The sequence below is a fragment of the Bos taurus genome, chromosome 7 (assembly GCF_002263795.3).
Source record: "Bos taurus isolate L1 Dominette 01449 registration number 42190680 breed Hereford chromosome 7, ARS-UCD2.0, whole genome shotgun sequence".
Lineage (NCBI taxonomy): Eukaryota > Metazoa > Chordata > Mammalia > Artiodactyla > Bovidae > Bos > Bos taurus.
Window position 1 is genome coordinate 44566162 of NC_037334.1, and position 17706 is coordinate 44583867.

Here is a 17706-nt window from a genome sequence, read left to right on the forward strand (position 1 = left end):
ACATATATTTAAACATTTAAATAGAAGTTCATTTCCTTCAAAAGTAATTTTCTACTGCTTTTTCATAAAAATATAAAAAGACAACATCTGTAGTTTTAAAAACCTATATTTAACCTAAATCAAGATTTTTCTACAAACGATACCTCTTTCCAAAAAAGTTTAAAACACACCACAAAATAATGTGATGTTAAATCAAATAATTTCATCATGACAGAGTATTTTACTTTTAAGAAATACTTGGCAGTATTTCTTTTTAAACTTTCATGCTAGATTTCAACTGTGTATATGCTATATAAACACACTAGATTAATCCAAGTCACTCATATTTATGCAGTAGACCCATATATGATGAGTTACCATATAAACAGTCATACCACAATTGCAAAATGGTAAAAGGCAATCTTTATGAAAACTTCATTAAAAAATTTAGTAAAAGGCAGCCAACATCACTCTAATTTTCTGTAAAAATCACATCTCTTCCTCCTACCCCTTTGAATGGTATCTTTTATAGCATATTGACACACAAAAGTATTAATATCCCTTTTACATAAGCTAGCTTTTTAAATGACTGCTTTCTTTTCTGACACATTGAATTTATCCAAAGGCACCAAGACTAGACTCCTATGTGGTTTCAGAATTTTTGTTCTTTTTTAAGTTCCTCTAGAATAATTTTCCTCAGAAAAGGGTAACTCTAAGAACCAGAAGAAAATGAATGATAAAACACAGTAACCTGAAACTTGTACCATCCAAAAAGTATAAATGTATTAATAGGTTTCTTGAACTTTCCATTTAGGACAAGAAGTCAGAACAACTTTCTGAACATAAACACAAAAATAGAGCACATTTAGTAACAGTAGGAAAACTCCTAAGCTTCTAATGCATTAAATCTTACATAATAACATACAGCCAAAAGCATTAGAAATTCACTGCCAGAATATTACGATCCTTTATTCTGAAAAATGTCTGATACACAGCACTAACATGGAACAGAGTATGGCATTTATTTCACGGGGAGGAAAGATAGGTTTCATCACAAAAACAGATTTACTAGATTTCAGCTTTGATTGATTTTAGAGATATATTTTAAAGATAAAAAAGAAAAACAAGATTCATCCCTCAAATAAAAAAAGTCTTTATATATATGTGTATATATATATATATGTATATAATCCATTATTAATACTTTTTATGCTTTTACAATGTAAAACATTTAGAAACTTCTGAGCTCTAGAAATGTTGGCCAGTTAACCTATTTGGCCATAACACATTCTGAATTCCCTTCTGAGAATCACATTAATGTTTTCAGTCCATTAGTCCAATATGGATGGAGCAATTCTATTTCTTTTTCTTCTTCTTTGGTGGTTCATCATCAGAACTACTGTCTGTGCTGGTGCTGCTACTACTGGAAGAGCTGGAATCTGAGTCTGAATCAGAGGATGAGGAGGAGCTTGTGGAGGAAGCGGAAGATGATGAACTGGAGGAGCTTTCATCAGAGTCACTGTCCTCTGAGGAAGATGAGGTAGACGTCTCTTCACTCTCTGATGAAGAGTCACTGGCTGAACTGTCGCTGCTATTGCTACTGGAACTGGTTACACTTTTAGACCTATTAGACAATTATATGCATGAGAAGCCGACATTTAACAGAATGTTTAAAAGCAATTTCACTTGAGTGTTATGCATATATATATATACGTGTACTGAAGCTTTGCCAGTATGATATCACTAGATTTGATGCTTTATGGATTGCCTAACTGTTAGTAACCCTAACGTGCCCACCCTTTCACTCCAACTAGAAGGTCCTTAAATCTCTTGGATGGAATTTGAGAAAAGTGAACATACTATATATGCTTCAGAGTGAATGTTAGAATACAGTTGCGGTTTAACAATTGGGTTTATTTAAACTTCATGTACAGTGGTAAATGTTTCATAACCTTAACTACTTTAGACAAGATACAGCTGGCCAATAATTTCTTACCAATAATTTCTAATAAGATTTCCTAATCTAAGACAAGAGAAATTACTATTTCCAGATATAAGGACCCTGGAAAGTTGGAGAAAAAGGAGAAACAAAGGAAGAAACCCCAGACAAGTAAACAGAGGAAGGTATCAGAAAACAGGATGATGTCTAATCATGAATCGCAAACGAGAGACTTCAGATCCAAGTCTTGTAACTATTATTTTAAAATCAACCACCCTATCCCTCCAACTATTATTATATATTACCCATGTAATATTAAAGCCACACATACCTTTTCTTCTTGGTCTTTCTTTCTACGTTAGCTTCTCCAATGCTGATAAGCAACAGGGAAAGGGGGAGGAGCTCTTGTTAATACAGTGATTATAAACAGTTCAGACAAACCCTTCTGATATCCCCAAAACTGTTTTACACTGGAGAAACACTTTGTCTTTTGTAACATATGCTGAGAGTCCAGTGTTTCTTATTATAACCAGGAGAAAAGTTTCCTATTGCAGGTGTATATGGTACCTGCATGAGCTACTCGGGTGACTCAGTGGTAAAGAATCTGCATGCCAATGCAGGAGACACAGAGATGTGGGTTCAATCCCTGGGTTGGGAAGATCCCCTAGAGGAAGAAATAGCAACCCACTCTAGTATTCTTGCTTGAAAAATCCCATGAACAGAGGAGCCTGGTGGGCTACTGGCCATAGGAAGAATCGGACACAACTGAGCACATATGTGGTACATGCAGTTAAATTAACTAGCTCTAAAGACAGATGCTATCAACTGTATTTTAGAAGTCAGGTGAGTTAATAGTTAAGATGAGCAAACACAGTAATTTGCTGCTTTTTTAATTGTGAACTTAGGTTGACAGCTAAATCCACTACTTAGTGAACAACAGAACAAAGCAAATAATAGCAGAACAATTGTAATTTATAATTTGGTTTTCTAGAATGGTATTATAAGTGGTCATTTTATATAAAAAGAAAAGCAACTGTTAATTAAAAAATTTTTTCTTAAATGATTCATTTTGGTGTACACTTAAAACTAACACAACACTATAAATCAACAATTGTTGTTCTTTGCCACTAAGTCCTGTCTGACTCTTTTGCGACCCCATGGACTGTAGCCCACCAGGCTCCTCTGTCCATGGGACTTCCCAGGCAAGAATACTGGAGTGGATTGCCATTTCCTGCTGCAGAGGATCTTCCCAACCCAGGGATCGAACTCAAGTCTCCTACATTGGCAGGCAGATTCTTTACCACTGTGAGCTACCAGGGAAGCCCAAATGAACTATACTCCAATAAAAATTAAAAAGCCTAATTTCTTGAGACTTCTCTGGCGGTCTAGTAGTTAAGACTCTGTGCTTCCACTGCAGGGGTTCTATTTTTTGCAAGATCCCACATGCCACTAGGCACAGGCAAAAAAATTTTTAAAACAAACAAAAAAACCTCCCAAACCATTTATTTTTCTGCATGTCCTCCAAATGTTCAGTTTTAAAACCAGAGACTTAATACTTTAAGATTATGCTCCCTCATTATTTATAAAGAAAAAAGTCTGGTGATTTTAAATATACAAATAGCTTGCTGCTATATAGCTGCCAAACAACATGCCTACTAAATCAGGCTTTCAAATTACAGAATTACTTCTATTACTCTATACTGTCCTATAAATTTAACATTTTTATATTCTGAACTTCTCTGCATATCCTAGATAATGCTTCTACCCTTATTTCCTAGATCTTCAAATACAAATATGTATTTACATAAAGTTGTTTTATTACTGAAGAATTGTCATTTTTGCAATTAAAATAAATGGTAGAAGTACATTTGTTGAGTCACACCACAAGAATTCAAGATCATTAAAATTCACACACTTCCATAATTTTATCACTGAACCAAAATAATTAGCAGTCTACGTAACACAGCCAAAACTAAAATTCATGTAGTTGTATGTATTTTTTAAGATCAAGATACTTGCATAATACAACTAGAAAAACAAAAGTCAAAAGTAGATGTTGAAATGAAATTATTCATAACTCTTATCGTTTTTTGCTTACATTCCTAATTAATGAATTTTAAAAAATTATGTTTTTCTCCTCATCTTTCTTCTATCCTAAGTTTCAATATTTGCAGAGGGTATAAACTCTGGCATATTATATATAAAATATTGACATTTTAAAAAGAAAATTGTTATATCATTTTGATAATTGTAAATATCACAAAATTTGATACCTATCATAATTAATTTTAAAAAATATGAACAAGTTTATCTTTAATAATCGGTACTTTTACATTATCCCTTTTCCTCTTTGAACCCATGCTTTTATTTTCCTTTCCCCACAGAATGTATCCTAATATATTTTTAAGCCTGAAAATTTCAGTGACCACTTATATTTCTCTGCAATAAAAACAGAGACATAACATAACTTGAAATTGTTATCTTTTAATTATACATGATCATAAAGTTTTAAAAGTGCTTAAAAACTCTGAGTTGAATTACCATAATCATTACTACTATGCAAATTGATTAAAACAATGTAAAATATATTATAAATTTTAGTAACTATTATGGAATGGCTACCCACTCCAGTATTCTTGCTTGGAGAATTACATGGACAGAGGAGCCTGGCAGGCTACAGTTGACGGGATCACAAAGAGTTGGACATGACTGAGCAACTAACACACACACATACATAAAATATTTTACTGCAACTATATCTTTTAAAGACATCAATTTTTTTTTCTAGTTTTTGTATCCATAAATCTTACTGCTTGACTATGACAGAATTTAGTATCAAGTTAATTCCTATATTTAATTTTTACAGATTTAACCTGGAGAAAGTTTGTTAACCTGAACAGGTAGACGGTATAGCAATGTCACTTAGTTCTTTGAATTCTTTCCATGCCAAATAAATTACACAAGTCATATAATGATGTATTATTAAAATATACCTTTTGAAATAAGTTTTTAAAAATAATTTTATTTATTTTGGTTGTGCTGGGTCTTGTAAAGAGCTTAGCATGGTGCCTTGCACCAGTAATACTCATTAAACTTTAGCTAGTATTTTTAATCTAAATCTGGATAACCATTATAAGATATTTAGTCCCTTAATACATTTGATAAATAAAAATAAATATTCCTTTGGACACCACATGTAACCTTACCTTTGTTGTAATAATAATCTGTTTTCTTTTTCTTTTAAAGCTTTCTTTAGTTCTGCTGTTCTTGAAGGCCTATGTAGGTACTTTCTTTTTCCTGTGCATTCATAAGTCCAATGTCCAAATTCCAAGCATTTCTGACATCTTACATGTTGCTTATTTGCTTCACTACAGGATAAAAAATAAGAATACAGGCCTTAAATTTTTGACTTGACATTTTCTGCTGTGAGAAACATAAACAATATAAGCATTTGTTAGATTTAATCACTAAGCAATATAGTAAGTGGTTAAGGGCTGGAAGAAGCACAAGCTGGAAACAAGATTGCCGGGAGAAATATCAATAACCTCAGATATGCAGATGACACCACCCTTACGGCAGAAAGTGAAGAGGAACTAAAGAGCCTCTTGATGAAAGTGACCACCCTTACTGAAGAAAGTGAAGAGGAACTAAAGAGCCTCTTGATGAAAGTGAAAGAGGAGAGTGAAAAAGTTGGCTTAAAGCTCAACATTCTGAAAACTAAGATCATGGCATCTGGTCCCATCACTTCATGGGAAATAGATGAGCAAACAGTGGAAACTGTCAGACTTTATTTTTTGGGGTTCCAAAATCACTGCAGATGGTGACTGCAGCCATGAAATTAAAAGACGCTTACTCCTTGGAAGGAAAGTTATGACCAACCTAGATAGCATATTCAAAAGCAGAGACATTACTTTGCCAATAAAGGTCCGTCTAGTCAAGGCTATGGTTTTTCCTGTGGTCATGTATGGATGTGAGAGTTGGACTGTGAAGAAGGCTGAGTGCTGAAGAATTGATGCTTTTGAACTGTGGTGTTGGAGAAGACTCTTGAGAGTCCCTTGGACTGCAAGGAGATCCAACCAGTCCATCCTAAAGGAGATCGGTCCTGGGTGTCCTTTGGAAGGAATGATGCTAAAGCTGAAACTCCAGTACTTTGATCACCTCATGGGAAGAGTTGAGTCATTGGAAAAGACTCTGATGCTGGGAGGGATTGGGGGCAGGAGGAGAAGGGGACGACAGAGGATGAGATGGCTGGATGGCATCACTGACTCGATGGACGTGAGTCTGAGTGAACTCTGGGAGTTGGTGATGGACAGGGAGGCCTGGTGTGCTGCAGTCATGGGGTTGCAAAGAGTCGGACACGACTGAGCGACTGACCTGAACTGAAGAGCTTGGACCTTAGAGTTAGACTGAGTTCAAATCTTGTTTAGAACTCAGTTCTTGATTAGAACTGAGTTCAAATCTTGTTTCCTCAATTCCATTCCAGTAAGGGCAGACTAGGTAATTCAGATCAACTCTTCAGCTTAGAATTAGAAAAGATAGCCAAAACATTTTAAACAACCTGCTCAAGGATCAGAGAACTAACAAAGAGATTAAAGAATCACCAAGCCAAGACATGGAAGAGGAGGGAAAACCAGAGTGGTCAGCTCTACATTTAACTCAACTCTTGTCCTGGGGCCTTTTCCCATCTCAGGAGAGTAAACAAGCATCATTTATAACAAGCAAAGGAGACAAATTATGCACTCCGAGTTAGGACTCTGAAGAGCTTTACCCTAGGAATAAAGCAATGGTGTATGAAGTGCTGCCCAGCTTCTAGTTACCTAGGAGACTAAGAAATATCTCAGTCCCTGAGATTGAATTAAGATTGACAAGTGGAGAAAAACAGATAAAAGAATTGGAAAGGAAGAAATAAAACTGTCATCCCTTACTGATGATGTATCATGTGCATTGCAAATCCAAAATACTCTATAGATAAATTTTTATTTTACTCTTTGGCCACGCTGTGTGGCATGTGGGATCTTAGTTCCCCAACCTAGGATTGAAACCTCTGCCCCTTGCATTGGAAGTGTGGAGTCCTAACCACTGACTGCCATGAAGTCCACAAATATTTTTTTAATAATTAGAATTCATAAGTGAGTTTCAGTTCAGTTCAGTCACTCAGCCATGTCTGACTCTTTGCAACCCCATGGACTGCTGCACGCCAGGCTTCCCTGTCCATCACTAACTCCCGGAGCCTATTCAAACTCATGTCCATTGAGTTGGTGATGCCATCCAACCATCTCATCCTCTGTCCTCCCCTTCTCCTCCTGCCTTCAATCTTTCCCACTATCAGGGTCTTTTCCAATGAGTCAGCTTTTCCAATCAGGTGGCTAAAGTATTGGAGTTTCAGCTTCAACATCAGTCCTTCCAATGAGTATTCAGGGTTGATTTCCTTTAGGACTGACTGGTTGGATCTCCTTGCAGTCCAAGGGACTCTCAAGAGTCTTCTCCAACACCACAGTTCAAAAGCATCAATTCTTCGGCACTCAGCTTTCTTTATAGTCCAACTCTCACATCCATACATGACTACTGGGAAAACCATAGCTTTGACTAGATGGACCTTTGTTGGTAAAGTAATGTCTCTGGTTTTTAATATGCTGTCTAGGTTGGTCACAGCTTTTCTTCCAAGAAGCAAGTGTCTTTTAATTTCATGGCTGCAGTCACCATCTGCAGTCATTTTGGAGCCCCCCAAAATAAAGTCTCTTACTGTTTCCATTGTTTCCCCATCTATTTGCCATGAAGTGATGGGACTGGATGCCATAATCTTAGTTTTCTGAATGTTGAGTTTTAAGCCAACTTTTTCATAAGTGAGTTTAGAAAGGTTTTATATTAGGATCAGTAAACTTCTCTTTGAAGAAATGACTGTTTAGGTCTTCCTCCCACTTTTTGATTGGGTTGTTTGTTTTTCTGGTATTGAGCTACATGAACTGTATATTTTGGAGATTAATCTTTTGTCAGTTTTCATTTGCAATCACCTGCCTTCTAAGGGTTGTCTTTTCATCTCATTTATAGCTTTCTTTCCTGTGCAAAAGCTTTTAAGTTTAATTAGGTCCCACTTGTTTATTTCTGTTTTTATTTCCATTACTCTAGGAGGTGGGTCAAAGAGGATATTGCTGTGATTTACATCAGAGTGTTTTGCCTATGCTTTTCTCTAAGAGTGTTATAGTTTCTGGCCTTTAATCCATTTTGAGTTTATTTTTGTGTTTGGTGTTAGGAAATGTTCTAATTTCATTCTTTTACATGTAGCTGTCCAGTTTTCCCAGCACCACTTATTGAAGAGATTGTTTTTTCTCCATTGTATATTCTTGCCTCCATTGTCAAACAGAAGGTGTCCGTAGGTGCATGGGTTTATCTCTGGGCTTTCTATCTTGTTCCACTGAAATATAGTTCAGTTTTTGTGCCAGTACTGTCTTTATTACTGTAGCTTGGGATGTTCTTTTTATAACTATTTATTAAGGACTATTTATATTGTCTGAACTTTTTGGTAGATCGTGTTATAGGTCATAATAAAATTTTTAAAAAATCTTGGCTCTTTCACTACATAGTTTTAGGCTCTTTAGAAAGCTGATTTTTGAACCTCAGTTTCTTATTCTAAAAAAATGGGACAATATCTACTTAACTAGATTATTGTGAGAATTAGATAAGACCATAGCCATGTTTTATACTTACTGTATGTCAGGAATTTAGCTAAATACTACTTATGCATAAACACATCTAATCCCCATGACACCTCAATGAGTTTGAGAACAATATCCTCATTCTACAAACTGGGATGTTTGTATAGCAAGCAACAAGGAATCTGGCATACAGTAATACACAAATGGGAGCTGTGACTATCAGCCTACACATTAGGCTAATCAACTATGTGGACTGATGATACTTTGCAATTCCTCAAACATGGGTGCATGATGAGATGCTGGACTTTTAATTTCAACATAGAGCAGTCACCTTTTTATCCCTGGAGAACACATAATTGGTATTCAGTAAATATTTGTAAAATGAATGACTGTTAAAGTAGGCAAGGGTTTAAGAGAACATATATTGTTTATAGTATGCTTTTCATTAATTAGTTGCCACATTGTGGGCCAGCTTCTGTAATTTTGGCAATAATTTATTCTGGACTTCCCTGGTGGTCCAGTGGTTAAGAATCTGCCTACCAATGCAGGGGACACACAGTTTGATCCCTGGTCAGGGAAGATCCACATGTGTTGGGACAACTAAGCCCTGGAGCTGCAACTACTGAGCCCACACACCACAACTACTGAAGCCCAAGTGCCGTAGAGCCCGTGCTCTGCAACAAGAGAAGCCACCACAATAAGAAGCCCACGTACAACTAGAGAGCAGTCCCTGCTCAATGCAACCAGAGAAAGTCCACGTGCAGCAAAGGAGACCCAGTGAAGCCAAAAATAAATAAATAAATAAATACATTAAAAAAACTTATTTTTAGCACTTGTCCAAAAACAAGCCAATCCTAATGTGAAAAATTAATGTTTCAAGTAAGGAACTAAGACCCAGCAGTAGTATTAAAAGATAATAAAGAAGAGTCAGCTTTTTGCCTAGTAATAGTTCATAAATTTCCGTAAACAACTGTCAATACCATGACTATAACTTCAGAGTTTATCTCAATATGTAATAGTACAGCAAACTGTTAAGGCTTTCTATAATAAAAGACTTTATGGACTTAATATTAAGTTGCCCACTTTTCAGGTAAAAAGAATCACTAACATTAATATATACAGGTGGTGCCAGTGGTAAAGTATCCACCTGCCAATGCAGGAGACATAAGACACACAGGTTTGATCCTTGGGTTGGAAAGATCCCCTGGAGTAGGGCATGGAAACCCACTCCAGTATTCTTGCCTGGAGAATCCCATAGACAGAGGAGCCTGACAGCCTTTGGTCCTTATGGTGGCAAAGAGTTGGATATGACTGAAGTGACTTAGCACACACATTGTAATGCAGGGCTTCCCAGGTGGCTCAGTGGTAAGGAATCCACCTGCCGAGCAAGAGACACGGGTTCAACTCCTGTGTCGGGAAGACCCCCTGGAGAAGGAAATGGTAACCCACTCCAGTATTTGTTGCCTGGGAAATCCCATGGACAGAGGAGCCCTGTAGGCTACAGTCTATGGGGGTCACAAAGGAGCTGGACATAACTTAGCGACTAAACAACAACTATTGTAATATGCATCTCAGAAATGATAAAATCAAAAACAGTAAAGGATAATTAGTAAAAAATGTAAAATCATGACTCTAATACAAATATATAATGAACACATGTCAAAGATTTTATTTAATCATTAATTAATAAGGGAACCAGTAAGATGTTGGAACTGGTTTAGAACAGTATTCAAACAACACACATATATGGGCAATCAGAAATGCAGGAAACAAATTTACTAATAGTTAAAAACTGGTCAACAGCTACAGGGCAAGAATCAGTTGTACTGCTTTGCATGGGTAAGAATCTTCTCTTTGATTTTTCTACAATTTACAGAGCTTTAAAATAGGTCAAAGACAATGAGGCACAGGTCCTGATAGGGTCACATGGCCAGGAGAGGGGATTAGACAACTCAGCAGTAATCTTATTTTTTTTTAATCCATTTCAAAGTCTTTCACAAAATATTTCCTAATAATGAAATTATGGAGGAGGATGGAAGCCTTTCAGAATCAAGAAATAAAGTCTTCTTCTCCAACTTACAGTTTGTTTTCCCAATATTGTAAGTAATTTATAGCCTGGGATGTCAGCTATTAAAAATATTATTGGCCAGCACTGTGGAGTTTGTTTTTTGTTGTTATAAACAGAACTTTCACTAGTATCTGAAGCCCACCTATGATGTTCTAAACGTTAACTAGAGACTTCTCTGATGGTTCAGTGGTTAAAACTCCAGCTTCCGCGACAGAGGGCACAGACTCGATCTCTGGCCACGGAGTTAATATCCCAATGCCATGAGGCACAGCTAAAAATAAGTAAATAGATAAACATTTACTAACTAATCATTCTTAAAAATACTTATATCTTCTATATAGAATGCTGATACAGACCTATAATTTCAAAATAAACAAGACCAGCAAGCATTGCTTTTCGAATGAATACCCTATTTAATAACGTTCCTTTTCTATAGCCTAAGCTAAGGTTTAAGGAAGTGTTTTTAACAGTACAGCATTTTTATGTGAAACAACCTCCTTTGATACCTGAAATATTAAGATATGTCTGCCAGATTGGCAAAACTTTAAGTCTATGGTTGGCAAAGGTGGAGAATTGGCACTCTGAATATAGTAAAATATACATTTTTTAATGCTGGTATGTAAGTTGCAGAAACTTTCTGAAGGGCTATGTGGTTAACATGCAACAAAAATCTTAAAAATGTACATATCAAATAAACAAAAAATATAATACCAATAATGGTTATGTATCTAGAGGATCCCTAAGAGTTCCATTTATTATTAAACTAATAAATGAGTTTAATAAATTCATAGGATATAAGGTCAGTATACAGAAGTCAATATACTAGCAATGAACAATTGGAAATTGAAGTAAAACAATACTACTACAATACTTAATTTTATCCTTGTTAAATTTCTTCTCATTAGACTCAACATAGAGTTCATCTGTCAAGACCTTTCTGGATTGGGATCTCATTATCCATTGTATTAGTCACTCTTCTTAGCTTTGTGTTTGATAAACATGCACATGTGTCCTCATCCAAGTCATTTATAAAAATTGTTGACAAGATCAAACCTGAGTACCACACTGAGGCCACCATGTATATTTACTTAAACCCATTAAACAATACTCTCAGTTCATGATGTTCAACTGATGTACCTAATAGTTCTGCTTTGTTCACAAGGATACTGTGAGAGACTCTCTAAGACGCCTTATTGAAATCCAAATACCTAAAAAAGGCAATAAGGGTATCAATCTGTAATGATTTGATACCTGATGAACTTGGCTTTTACTTCTGAACAGATTTAATATATCCAGCCAGAATTTTGCCTGGAGTGGACCTCAAGTTCACAAGTCTAATTTGTGGAATCTACGCTTCTCACTTTGAAAATCAAAACAACATTTGCCAACTTCTAGTCCTTTAGTGTCACTCCTGTTGGCCAGAGGTCCTCAGATTACCAGCAGCACTACAGCCATTTCACTTGGAAATTTTCTGTTATGTTGGGGACCAAATTACCTGGGTCAAGCGCCTTAAACACATTCAGAGTGGCTTAGGGCTCTAATACCCACTCCTCAAGTATCCTGGGCATCAGTTCTACTCTTGTCATTCTGCATACAATTATGTTTGAGTTAAATCTGATTCAGAGTTAAGTCCCTGAAAGATCTGCTGAATGGGAAGTTCAAATTTTCCCCCTTTCCTCCTTTGGTCCAAAAACTTTTAAAAAACGTCAATACTACTTTCTCACTTGTCATAACTTGTAGCTTAAAAATTGTTCTTATGGAAGTGCTATCTGCTCTTTACAAACAAATCTTTTTGATGAATATAAAATAAAAAGCAAAAGCTCCTCTTTTACTTTCTCTCCCAAAATATTCCCCAAATTTTCCTGCACTCTTCTTGCCTCTAATGGCCCTCGGTCTCCAACTCCCTGGGAGTTGTCCTGACAGCCTTTAAACCATGACAGGTTTTGTTACACACCATGTTTTCTTCCTGGTAAGACCAGAAGCTCCTAAAGCTTTGTTTTTTACTTCTATGTAGCTCATGTACCCAATACAAGCATACTGAAGAAATGGAACATTTGTTTAACTCTGTGATACTCTAAAACTTATGCTAAAAGCATTAAAAGTTTTATTTTCAAAAGTGGACACTGTTGATTTAGTCTATCTAGCCATCATCACCTCCTCTGACCTATCCACCCATTGTTTATAAAGACCCATTCAATTATGCTGGGAAGAGAAAGTGAAAGTGAAAGTTTCTCAGTCGTGTCCCACTCCTTGGGACCCCATGGACTGTACAGTCCATGGAATTCTCCAGGCCAGAATACTGGAGTGGGTAGCCTTTCCCTTCTCCAGGGGATCTTCCGAACCCAGGAATAGAACTGGGGTCTCCTGCGTTGCAGGCGGATTCTTTACCAGCTGAGCCACAAGGGAAGAGAATGAGATCCAAATTAATCAGAACTTCATATTCCCATAGACATGGTTTAGGGTAGGGCATGTAATCCAATCTAGACAATGAGATGCTATCAACTTGAAACTGAGAGGATATAAAGGACTCTAGATACTGCAGCCATTTTAGGACCAAAGGAGTGATCTATCCAAGTATGGAACCAACATCCAAAAGAGCAAACCTAAGAGACACTAGACCCTGGTAACACCATTTAAGTGGACATCTATTTAAGTAGAACTGTACTCCATTCTAGATCTCAGAACCATCTTGGAAAAGCCTTCTTCCTCCACCAAGCATACTACTACTTCACTCTGATTCCCTAAGTCTTTATCTTTATGATCAAGGAACTCTTTTCATCCAGCATGAGAGGCAGAGTCTGATCAAAGAGAGAAGAAAAGGATCAGGACTTTTAGAATAAAAAACTATAAATACAAAAAGGAATATAAATATACACACTGGAGCAGACTGAATGATGTATTATAAACAGGCAAACAGTGATGGCATGAAAAGCTGAGAGTGAATAAGTGGTGAATGTTGTCTGGGTGTGCAGATGGTAGAAGAAAAAAAAAAAAGGCTGTACAAGAAAGGGGCATATGACACGAACTCCTGCATTATCTGTTCACAGCAAACCTCTTGTGCCCTTCTCTAGCTCATTAGCCGCCACAGTGGACATCTTTCAGTTCTTAGAAACTAAGTTCTCTCCTGTCTCAAATTAATTATGCTGTTCTGAATGCTCTTTCCCCCAATCCTCTCACGACTGACTCCTTTCTCACACTTTTCATCTCTGTTCAAACCCCACCTCTTTAGAGATGCCTTTCCAGTCCAACCAACCTAACCTGGACCGTTCTCTTTTCCCACCATCTCATTTCCTTCAAAGCTCTTACTATCCAACTGCATTTACTTAAAATGTTTAGTTTATCGACTCTTTCCACCAACAGAATGTAAGCTTCCTAAAAGCAGATATTCTGTCTTGAACACTTTCTTACACCCAAATAGAGCGATAGGTAATGCATACATTAGTATCTGTTAGAAAATGAATGGCAGAATGTAAGAAGATAACTTGGGAGAAAAGTCAGGCTGGTCCTAGGTAAGGCGATTACAATGGGGCAGGAAAAGCCAGCTGGCCTGGAGGTTGAACAGGAAGCTGAAGGTTTACGTGGGCGAGAGTAAGGGGTGTTGGATGCGGGCTACAAGCTTTGCCTGGTCACTTGTGGGGTGCGCCCACCGCTGCCCACCGGCTGGGTTGGGCAAACCGGCATAAATCACTTAGTAACCAATTCCTGGACGTCCCCTTCGCGGGAACCAAACGCGAGACTCTCTTCAGTCACCCCTAGGTCCCGCCCAGTGGCCTTACGCAGCCGTCTTCCACGAAATCGCTAGTGCACAGATATCAAACTTCTCGCCCCGGCCCGAGCCCCTTGTGGGCAGGCGACGTGTAAGAAAAACGGCCAGCCTCCGCCAGGCCAAGCTGAGGATCCGACACCGACCCCGCTTCCCGGCACCGCTCAATAGCCCGCTGACGCGCTTCTCTCCGCCCCCAGCCCGCCCCGCCGCCCAACTCCGGTCCTAACTTACGCTTGTCTCCGGGCTATGAGACGATGCATGGGAGTCGCCATCTTAGCGCGGCTGCCGACCGCCGCGCTGGGTTTTGGGAAACTCCTCGAAGTGGGCGGGGACTTCGAACCCTGAAGGGCGTAGGCGTGGGCGGAGCCAGTAGTCCTGGCTAGGCTCTGGAGCTGCTATTGGGGCAATAGTGGGTTAGGGCCTGGTGTGTTGTGTTTCCTGCATATTCTATAGTTTGAGGGAGAGGAACCCATAATCTGAACAATTGAAGGACGAGTCCACGTATATTGCTTGGAGAAGCAGGGAAGAACATTGTAGAATGAGGGATCTATCTATCCATCTTTATATACAAATCCATTTTTATATACATGAACGAATAAAGTTAATTGCTTAGTCGCATCTGACTCTTTTGGGACCTTATGAATTGTAGCCCACCACGCTCTTCTGTTCATGAAATTCTCCAGGCAAGAATACTGGACTGGGTAACCATTCCCTTCTCCAGGGGATCTTCCCAATCCAGGGATCAAACCCAGGTCTCCCTTATTACAGGCAAATTCTTTACAGTCTGAGTCACCAGGGAAGCCCCACTGCAGTTTTCAGAAACTAGAAGTAGTCTGGATAGCAAAGTTTAAAAGAATAAGTTGAACAAGATTGACTATCAATTGAAAAAGACTGGGGCTTCCCTGGTGGCTCAGTGGTAAAGAATCCACATGCCAATGCAGGAGACACGGGTTTGATCCCTGATGGGAGAAGATTCCACAGACGGCAGAGCAACTAAACCCATGTGCTGCAACTATTGAGCCTGTGCTCTAGAGCCTAGGAGGTGCAACTATAGAGCCTGTTTGCCCCAACTACTGAAGCCCGAGTGCTGTAGAGCCTGTGCTCTGCGACAAGAGAAGCCCCTGCTTGCTGCAACTAGAGAAAGCTCATGCACAGCAATGAAGATCCAGCACAGACAAAACGAAATAATAAAATGATTAAAAAAAGAGTGACTTTAGCAAACTATAAAGTGTACATATGTTAATTACTTATGCACATAATCATATTTTTATTAATTTCATAGTGATGTTAGAAGATTATACAGGTAAAACTGCTTTGTCAACTAGAAAAAAATTATACAAATATTAATTTTTAAGGATATTTTAGCATTTAGTATCAGATCATGGAAATTTATTCCCTTAAATCCATGGTGTATGAAACATACATACCTTTTCAATTAATTAATTAGACTGCCTTGGGTGATAGTTGCATCATGTAGGATCTTTCATGGCAGTATATGGACTCTCTAGTTGCAGAACTAGGGCTCAGTAGTTGCAAAGTTCTGACTTAGTTGCTTCCAGGCACGTAGGATCTTAGGTCCTCAGTTCAGTTCGGTTCAGTTCAGTCGCTCAATCATGTCCGACTCTTTGCAACCCCATGGACTGCAGCACATCAGGCCTCCCTGTCCATCACCAACACCTGGAGTTTACTCAAGCTCATGTCCATTGAGTCAGTGATGCCATCCAATCATCTCATCCTCTGTTGTCCCCTTGTCCTCCTGGCTTCAATCTTTCCCAGCATCAGGGTCTTTTCAAATGAGTCAGTTCTTCGTATCAAGTGGCCAAAGTATTGTAGCTTCAGCTTCAGCATCAGTCCTTCCAATGAATATTCAGGTCTGATTTCCTTTAGGATGGACTGGTTGGATCGCCAACTAAGGATCCCAACTTAGTTCTCCAACTAAGGATCAAATCTGAGTCCCCTACATTGAAATCCGGATTGTTAACCACTGGACCAACATGGAAGTCCTCATATATAACTTTTCGAAATATATAGATATATGTGTGTGTTTCTAAGTTTCTATTCTTTTTTTCAATTAATATTTCTCAAACACCTAAAATGTTTGAAGAACTGAAGGCAGAGCATTGAAAAAAATCTTTGTACACATGGAGCTTTCTATAGACAATAAACAAACACAATATCCAAAGAGCATAAATACTCTGAAGAAAAATAATTCAGGGTAAGGCAGTAATGAGTGATTTAGCATTGGGAATTACTAAAAATGACATCATGCAACCTTTGTGCACATCTGGTCCTTTAGAAAGTGGAATCTTACTCTCTGTTCTGTTCTTCAGCCTCGTTCTTTTTCTTTGTTCATTCCTCACTGTATTTATGGACATCTTTTCCCATATCAGCACCTGCAGATCCAGGTAATTCTTTTAATGTATTATGTTCTATGGATTACATGGATATTCCACAATTTATCCAGCCAGTACCCTATTGTTGAATAATTACATTATTTACTACAAAAATGGAATCAATAGATTTTTCTAGCATTAACCCATGTTTCTGTAAGATGACTAGATTTATACCTATTGCTCCTTAAATAGGTAGTACCCAAACCTGCTTCCTCACCAGAGCTAATGGTCAAATTTTAAACTTCTGTCTACCTAATAAGGTAATATGATGTGAAGGTAAGTGTCTTTCATGTGATCATTGAAGACTGTACTTCTTTCATAAATTGTTCAACTTTTATTTTTCTATTGGATTTTTATCTTTTAAACACTTATATGTAGAAACTTTGACTATTTAATATAAAACTTTTGTTTTATAGTTTACTAATTTTTTCCTATTTTGTCTGTTGTCTTTTCTTTTTTTCTGGCCACATCATGCTATTTGCAGAATTTTAGTTTCTCGACCAGAGGTTGAACCCAGGCCACCACAGTGAAAACACCAAGTCCTAACCACTGGATCCCCAGTGAATTCCTGTTACATAGGCATTTTTAAAAGTCTTTTTCTTTATGGTTCCTATATTTGGCTCATGCTTAGAATCCCCAAATTATTTAAAATGTATTTTGTATTTTATTGTATTTCTTCCATTACAATTATGGTTATATTTTTAATACTAATTTTTAACTTTTGAAACACCATTTACTACATAATTTATCACTTCTTTATTGAGTTGACTTGCCACTCCCTTATAACTAAATAGGTACAAGTTTAATTTATTTGGATATTCTATTTTCTTCCAAAGATCTATTTGTCCCAGTATTTGTATTTCTTTAATTTCAATAATTTTATAGAGTATCTTGATATCTGGTAGGGC

At 37.5% G+C, this 17706-nt stretch overlaps 1 protein-coding gene across 1 annotated transcript; it reads right to left on the reverse strand.

The window, feature by feature from the left end:
* Positions 1–922: 922 nt before the first annotated feature.
* Positions 923–14701, reverse strand: ZCCHC10 (zinc finger CCHC-type containing 10). Its single transcript, NM_001038545.2, is given in 4 exon segments — positions 923–1603; positions 2250–2291; positions 5125–5286; positions 14637–14701. Coding segments are annotated over 4 exon segments (513 nt in total). The 5' UTR covers positions 14678–14701; the 3' UTR covers positions 923–1335.
* Between the last annotated feature and the right edge of the window lie 3005 nt (positions 14702–17706).